This window comes from Argopecten irradians, chromosome 4 (assembly GCF_041381155.1).
Source record: "Argopecten irradians isolate NY chromosome 4, Ai_NY, whole genome shotgun sequence".
NCBI classification, from domain to species: domain Eukaryota; kingdom Metazoa; phylum Mollusca; class Bivalvia; order Pectinida; family Pectinidae; genus Argopecten; species Argopecten irradians.
In genome coordinates this window covers 38,685,114-38,694,390 of record NC_091137.1, presented here as the reverse complement: position 1 = coordinate 38,694,390, position 9,277 = coordinate 38,685,114, and the positions used below count along the sequence as shown (strand labels likewise).

The 9,277-nt window shown below is 35.3% G+C and overlaps 1 protein-coding gene across 1 annotated transcript in view; it reads left to right on the top strand.

Moving 5' to 3' along the window:
* Positions 1-521: 521 nt before the first annotated feature.
* LOC138321585 (uncharacterized) overlaps positions 522-9,277 on the top strand; it is a 45,080-nt gene continuing 36,324 nt past the window's right edge. Inside the window, exon 1 of the mRNA XM_069265357.1 lies at positions 522-1,146. Within this exon, the coding sequence (XP_069121458.1) occupies positions 1,096-1,146 (51 nt within the window). The 5' untranslated portion in view covers positions 522-1,095. The remainder of the gene's footprint in view (positions 1,147-9,277) is intronic.

Below are 9,277 nucleotides of genomic sequence, written 5' to 3'. Positions count from 1 at the left end.
CGAAGCCTTTATTTGCATTAAGACGTATAAAGGAAACTGAATCTTTAAACCATTATTAACGTGAGCTTTAAGGGTGGAAGTGTCCGAAATATTGGTACCAATATCCCTTATGCCTACTTAATATGAAAATGATAAAATCACCGTCTGAAACAAGTCTACTTATGTTTCCGCTGACGTTGGTGCCAGTAGATAAAGCTAGTGTATACATGATAAAACCAGAATGATCCATGTATCACTGATAAATACCTGTATATAACGAGATAGCACTAGGGTACGCATTGTATGCAACGAATGAATGGAATCCATCCGGTAAGCTCGTAAGTGGTGTTTAACATTGTCCTATATTATGAAAGTGGCCAGCCCACCTCATATAGCGTTAAGGCTGAAAAACCATCAACTATCTACTCGTTTTTCTATTGGATGATGTGGTTCAACTTTTACCTGTACCCTTTGACCTCTTGTTTTAGCATTTACCCATTCACTACAACTTTAACAAACTTCAATGTGTAGTTTGTTCTGTCCTATTGATAAACTTCCGACAAAAAAAACCTAAACTAAATAAAAAGTTTGTGGAGTAAGACTAGCTAACGTGATAGCTAGTGGATAAAAAGCATGTGTAGTAGAAGTTTAGTGTATCAGTACGCTAGTGGAGCCCCATGTACAGGTGTATATACACAGCCACTCTATTACACTGTATAGACATTTCACTCCAGTAGTATACCTTTACGTACGCTATTTGTACTGGGAGAGTTACCTGTGCTGTGTGGAAAACACGATACCGTAGGCGCGGAAAGCATAGCAGTGTAGCGATCGGCTAAGTCTATTACAGGGAGCACCACCTCAGTGTGAAGCAAAACGACAGAAATTTGGACGTAAAAAGTGAAACGGATTGTAAGGCATCACGCAGCAAACTTCCAGTGTACAATTTGGATGAAATTTATCTCGATTGGTGTATACAATATTCACAAGATTTTAAAATGTAGCAAATTTTGCTAAAATGTTATTTTTATTTCGTTTTTGGATTTACGTTTTTAGTGTGTGACAGTATGTGGCGTGTTTTTTGTGTGTAGAATTTGACTGGCCTAAACTGCTACCATGGTAACGTCTTGGATATATTCGCTCGTCATCCTACCACTTGTACTGGAGGTATGTATTCCATGCTTTAAAATAGGCTTGGTTTATAATTCAATTACATATACATTAATATTTCTCCCGATGTATAAAGTGATTCATAGCGTATAAATGTCTGCTCTTTTAAATTCAATATTAACTTACCACAAAAGAAGTGATTGTATAATTTATTTTCAAGTAATTTTAGTTTTCTTATTCAATATTCCTCTACCTTATGTAGATTGATGTCACTTATCAATTCTCTTGTGATAAATAAAAACTGTTCGTATTCCATAATGTGCAGAACGTCGTCTGCTTTAAAATAGCAATACATAAAGCTCTTGTATTGCTTCACAAGTGTTTGTAGGGAAAGTACATTACAGCTATACAGGTGCATGTATGGTATCAAATCGATATTTCCAATACAACGTAGATCAATTTGCAAAGCACCAAGTCCTGACGCAAGAATACAAAGACTAACTTTTGTTGGTGCCATTTACACACATTTAAGATGCTATTGTTTACCAACTTGGCTGTCAATTTCAATGATAAAAATTACGATGTTTTGGGGAAACCATAAACATTACGACATGTGTGGACCAAACCAAATAAATTGTCCTCAAGCTTTGCTGTAAATTGACTGTTTTTTTATTACAAAAAATAGGAATTTTTGCTATTATTTAAATTTGACACTCGAAACCATTCATCTAGCACATTCTTCCTCTCTATGCTCATTGTGAACGCCGTGCAAAGGTATTTCAATGCTCTTGCTATAGGCATAATGCAAAATGAATATTAATGAATTCTGCTTAGTTAACACAGATTACCATGGTGCAAGTCATTCACAATGATATCTATTTCGTTTTGTAACTGACGTATACAATTGTTAAGATATCATGAACTATGCATTATTCCCAAATCTTTGCAATGTAATGATCTAAGCCGATTGAAGCTATGTATTCTACAGCAGTATGGTACTCAAGTTTTGAATATTAAGAGCTATTCTCCACGGTTCAGTTTAAAGCATCTTATCCGTTTAGTTTTAAAGGTATCATCAATATCAAGGATTTACCTGCTGTTTACAGCGTTATCATCAATGAAATAATATCTCCCGAAGTATAGTGTCTTCTTGTTCAGATTGAAAGACGTGACAGATGAGCAACAGCATGTCGTCTGCTTCTATAAACATATCGATAGTAGATTGATCGCCTCGCTCAATAGGCAGTGATACCATTGCAATTTCATTGGAAGTCATAAATTGTACACATTTTCATTTATGGTTCGGTTTTATCTTTGTAAGTTTTAGGCTACGAATACAAATAAGGCATTCAAAGTGAGCCCCCGTGTTCAAGGCTGGCGATAAAAATCTACAGTGAATCTCTGAGATAATATTAACATTGTTGTTGGGATAGAAGACTACGTTAAGTGCAGTTTCCGTCTTTTTGTGTGAGCGTGTGACATGCTTATCATTACGGTTTGTTACTTTATGATGCCATTGTGCGAGTACTGTATCATACAACGCGGGTTATGATAGATTTGCTTGTAAAATTTAGTTCCATTTTGAACATTTTTCCTCCCCATAGATATGACCCTATGTCGTGCATTAGATGGCATTAAGACGATTGTGTGTTAAGGAGTGAATGATCGCACTTGCTAATGTATACTCAATGCGAATATTTTACCCTAGTTTTGAAATAATCTGACATTTTTTTCTGTCGGATTTTGAAAGCCTAAAATGACTCCACCCTTTGATAGAGTTAGATATGTATGAACATATGTGCAACATGTATATATATAGTATATATTTTATAAGCTTATCCGGTTCTTGGTAGGGTGCTATCATAACGTTATCATATCAGCCTATATCACTCAATGTTAACAGCGAGTATGACAGAAACAGGATAAATAGCGCTCCGCCACTGACGGACTGTTTATGTAATATCACTATAGTACGTAATTCCTCAGTATACTCTCAGCAGCCTCACTAGGACACTAAGAATGGGATAAATCAATAAAAAATACTGAATAATATGATACTTAAATGATTGACCGTTACCAATTAAAAAAATAATGGATATTGCAATAATTTTTTTATGAACATAAGGGATATAATATACCTGATGTAAAAATAATTAATTAAAAATGTAAATAGATAGTTTCGTTAATGGTGGTTTGAAAAATATCTTTTGTTATTATCAAAGCGACAATTTTAGAAGTTGTTTTGTATTTTGGAGCAGATTTTTTGTATCTAGGCAGGTCTCATATTCCATATAGCAATATAAGTGCCATGGCAGTACTAATACCACTGTGTAGTAATACACGACATGTACATGATATGTAAAGTACCTGGTCAGCGAACAACTCACTAGACATCCATATTTCTGCGTAACATTCTACAGGATAAGTCCATCATGCCACTGAATTACCATTCTGAAGATAGGGTTATTATATTCATGAAATAGGTTTCATTCGTCATTAAATGTTGCAAACTAAAATCGATGCAAAGAAATTAAAGAACGTTTGCGTAATAACATGTTTGTTTAATATTTTCACAAAAGTTTCTTTGAATTGCTGATATTTCGTTCAATGTTGGGAATAATATATAAATATAAAGTGAATTGGACTCCTTTTCGGATATTGATAGTATAAAATAGCTGACTTGTAAGGAAACATAGGCAAATATATTTCTAATTAATCACGGAAATGAAATATCGATCTTCAATGAAATGGTATTGACATTTCATTTGCGCAAACCTCGAGAGAAAGAAATACCGTCAAATGTTATCTTCCACGGTTGCTTGACCTATCGATGTAAATATTTACATCAGTTTGATTGAGCTAGGCTGATGGGAAGGTTCTACACCAGTAATACTTTTCCCGACGAAATTTTAGAAATTAATCCACTTGAAATAAGAAATAAAATATGCACCACCAACTGTGTAGTAGGCATATGTTTTACTTCATACTGACTGCGAATGGCTTCCTGTGCTCTAGGATCTCATTAGAATAAACATTGACTATGTAAATAAAAATATTATATGATAATTTTGATTTTCATAGATGTTATCAAAAGGGAGAATAATCGCGGAATGATTACACAATTGTATCGGACACTATTTATAGTTGATCAACGCAAGGAATAACATTGTTATCAAATATTTTGTCAATATCATATTTTTCACAATATAAAGTCGAAAAACCGAAGATCGCAGCTGACGAATAATTGTAATTCGGTTTCCAAAGTAACAACTCTATGTGAAATCTACATTGCTAATATACGTGTAGTAGAAGGGTGGTTATATGCTTTCGTATGTTTATTCAAAATATTGTGACACTTTTATTTTGACTTTCTCTAATTACAACTTCTCTCATATTACTTCTTTTGTGTTCGCACATTATCGTATAGAAAAGAAAAACCCTGTTGTGGTGGATTGTCTTGTTTTTATTCAGGAAGGAGTGCTTCATTTCAAACTAAATTACTCCTCTATATGCACATCACGTCTGGTCAATATACCATACGTCTCCTTGAAATTCCACCGGCTCCTTTGTGAATGAGAGTGCAACTGTTGTTCTTACCGATGGTATCAACTCTCCTGAACAATCCGTCTAACGTTATTAATGCTTTACATTCTTGCAACAACAACCCCGTTTCACAGCCGTCATATCACTATCTGTGTTGTCTATAGAACTGACATTTCCATTCAGTCTACATTCCTCTCTAGTGTGTGCGTTTCATGATCGTACGTAATATGTTAATTTTACGAAAAAACAAATCTGTGATAAAACCCACAGTGCTGCACATCTTGATCCTGTTACAAAGAAACTAAAGCTTTTCAGATATTTATATCGAGAAATTACGAATTAAAGCATAACAACAATCGTAAAGACAAAAATCTATGTTTATTGATCAAGGATAGCAAAATGATAATTAAAACGTATTTTCACGAAGAACACACACAGGACGTAAGACCTAGGAAGAGAATGCGATTACAAATTGTAATGATTATGCACGATGGATTCCCCTTAAATTTATCAGCGATATTATGCCATTTTATGTTAGTATGTATCTGTATTACACGGGGAGACTTATCATGTGCCTGACTTACGGATACAAACTAATATAGTTAACAGCATGTAACACGGCTAAGAGTGCAGCTTGGTAGGGCCGTGTTAATATACTATCAACACAGAGAAGAGACAATACCAAAGTCTACAATTAAATGCTGTGTACAGTCAGCAACACCAAAACAAACGATATTTGCTTCAATAACAGGAAATAGGGTTGTATTAGCCAACAATAACAGTAAAGCCTACACACCAAATGTATGGGTCGTGTAGCGTCAACAGTGTTTAATTTGTAAAATGGAATTGGTGTACTAAGGATAGACAGTTCATTGTTGGAACTGTAGATAGCTCACTGGTAATCTATATTGCTGTAGCCTCGAACATCTTCCTATTAAGTGATTGTTCTCCCGCGTGCATCATACCTATATTCATTCGTATATTTAATGAATTCATATAATGCATAAATGAAATAAGCAATACAATTCCACAGTGCGTCTTTAATAAAAATGGCTAGAATTGAGAGAAGACCGAGAATAACAGTTTCAAATGTCTCTCCACACATCTATATTTTGACATATAAAATATGGTAACATCAAATGAAATCTCACTACAAATGTTTGATATGACTAGATGATATATAAACAGGTTCAGTATCTCACTCGTCCATTTTATCTCCCAATACGGTTGATTTGTGCATTTTATACAGCCATGTAAATTCCACTCTCTATGGACTTCATGCTTTCTGTCCACCATTAATCAAATAGCAATCGTAATATCGAGTGTTTTACAGCTCCAGACGATGGTTATCTCAACGCCCTGTCATCTCATTCAGGTCCCCAACATCAATATGGGGATTTGCTAGCTCTCTTCAATTCAATTACTCCTAACACTACTGCAAATTCCTGTCAATAAATCTCACTGTCTGGTCTTATCTAAGTTACTTCTTGACACAACAAAGTCTTTGAGACCACAGTAAACAGCTGTATTACCAGGCCCAAGTTTGATAAATATATTTTCAAAGATTATTTCAATAGTTTTAATCTTTAATGATATATATTAGTTTATTCATACGTTAGCCAATTATACCGAAAATAGGAGTAAACCTCCTATGTTTTTGTCAAGACATCATTTTGGGAATCTTATGTAAACATGGACATAATTGACATTAAAGTGACATGAACGTGAAACATCTTCTTTTCTGTCTTTTATGTAGATTTAAAACATACTTGATCAAATGCCGTTTACATTAGAAAGAAATAACCCTGCGTGGTGTATTAATGTTTTCTCGGTAAATGCACTAGAAACAGATGGCACTTTGTATCAATTCCTCGTACGAATTGACTTTTATGTTCTTCATCGGTTAAAAAATCCATAGTGCGATTCCCAAGTAGTCGATAAACACAGATCGTCCTGCTACACTGACACCATGTTCTTGCATGGTGTGTGATGTAAGTGATGCTCGGTTTTATTGGTAGTTCATTCCATGTTTTATGTTGTTTAAACTTTTATTACTAAGCCGATACATGTATTAGGCACCTAAAGGTTCTTCTCCCAACGTAATAGAATAAACCATCCTCTAACATTCTACGACTACATAACGCAAAACATAATCATTGAAAGTTCAATGTTAAAACTATCTCATTTTCCATGTGGTTTTCCAACACTTACTGGAAAGATGCATCAATCTGTACAATATTGCAAGATCAAAGAGATGCGGATAGGTTTCCTCTTTTCATTTGTTTAACTGCTTTACAGTAGAAAGAAACAAACATTTATATGCACTCTGAAATGTGTGCAGGAACATCAATGGTTTTGCTTGTAGCAATAACATTAATCATTTCATATGTATTTCCTCTCTAGAACAGAGTACCTTATACCGTTCCAGTTGCCCAATGCCCCTTATATCACTACAGAATGTCCGTTTCTATTACCATATGTAATACCATTTTCCCTCATTCGCCTTTATTCATTAAGTAGGAACAGACCCAAAAAATGCTACTAACGATTATATGTCAAAACGACTACAATAGTAATTCCCTTCCAGTTCTATACTTAATAGCAATAAAGCCTTGCCAAGGTGGTAACGTAATAATGGTATCTACAAGACTAGCACGCAATATACTGGGTTAACGATAACGTTGTGTGCTGTCATGTTCCATCTCAGGGGGCACGTATGGTCTACAACTTGACGAGAATCAGCAATGTATAATGGAGTCACATCTCCACTGAATAGTAGTGTAGCATATCGAAATGTTCATTGAGAAACTTATATATATTTTTTTAAACAACAGTAATATTTCCTTCACCAATTTGTTTTATTAGACTTGTGTACTGCCTGTCGAACTGGTTATAGTGTATGTTACAGACGCCTTAATTCAGCCTCTTGCCCATATGCGTTTTGTGGCTGTGGTCTAAGGCACAGTAGCAATCGGTAGTGCTCTATCCAAACTGTGAGTTCCATGCAAAGCACTTCAACACTACGCGGTGTCACTTATACACGAGGGCACACTGGCATGTGTTCGTTCTTCTCGTGAGCGCGTGCTGCTTATGTCAATCTCAAGAGCAAGGTTCGTATTATTTCAATACACAAAGACGTTGATCTCCATTATAAGAGCCAGGCTTCGTTTGATATATAACATAGGGAGGATGATCTTGAGATTTGTTTTCTTCCTGTTTACAGATTTCAACATCTGGATTAGCATTGTCGTAATGATAAGTAATGATAAGATGGTTTTATTTATCCCGACCCCTTAAATCTCTATCACCTTCTGTCAGAATTACCCAGGGAGTGTCCTCCTTAACGTCAAGTCATTCACCCTGATTGTATATTAAACATTTCTCCTGACATACTTCTTTATGTTTAGTACATATCAGATAATTACTAAATATTTATTGCCGTTTGAAGTAACAATATAATACATTTCATTGAATAACAGCGACAAGTTGGCTCTATCTAAAATAACATCTTATAACTTTAAGATTTGCAGCAACATAATATGCATGTACTGTAATTCCCCGTATTACAGTGAGTGTTAGATTCCTTACCCGGTTTTTACTTTAACATCGAAAGTTGATTTCATTATCAAATGTGCATATTGCACGACGAAATACCGCATCATGTTGGGGAATGTTTGGTTTTCCGCCAAAGCCTACTAGCATGATGGCGATGCTCACTCGTTTATAGGTGTGGGGTTTGGGGCGATTATAAACACATTTGAAACAACATAATTTTGTTTTAATAAGTCTGGGTATTTGCCAGGTAAACGGACGCTGAGGATGGCATGTGAATGTCTGATATATTCGGATCGGATGTTTGATTCTGTCTCACACGATGTTTGTACTGGGTACCGCCATACGGGAAAGAGTAATAAAGATTCTTAATTGCAATAAGTTCATGGCTACCGTATAATAACAACAGAACAAATCTCTTTCTTTTTATGATCAAAATTCTTCGTTAATTTAATCTGGCCAGGTGCTAAAGGGATTAGTATGTGTATTGCCTTTGGTGGAATGTAATTATCGTAAGTCATACCACTTTACAGACAAATATAGATTTAATGTTCAAACAGACCGAACCATATTTGTGGTCAGTAGTACTTCATTGGTTAGCATTACTCGACCAGATGTGTACTTCACAAATGCCTACTAATGGTTGACACTAAAACGATACGATACATGTTATAATAGACCTGAAATAAAACATAATAATATACTTATAACCTGGATTAGAAGTTTGAGCGCGTGATTTTGAGTAATCCCCGAACTATATTCAAACAGGTGCGTGTCCTCTTGTTGTCGGATTAATCGCCAGAAACAGCTTTTCTCGAAACCGCCTATTTTCTAAATCGGCTTTGTCAGAGACAGAGAACCTACGGTAAATGATCAGGCTGTTATTTCCTTGTAGTGTAGGCTATAGTTATCGCCGGAGACTGTGCTCTGTTCGAAAAGAGGAATTAACCATCGTTACGATTGGGACAAAGACAAGAACTGGATTGATATTTTTGGACTGAGATCTGTCGCCTCTACGACTAGGATAAGTTCTTTGGCACGGCACGACTTGAATAATAATTAGGTAAATTTTCAGGACGATACGTTTAAATCG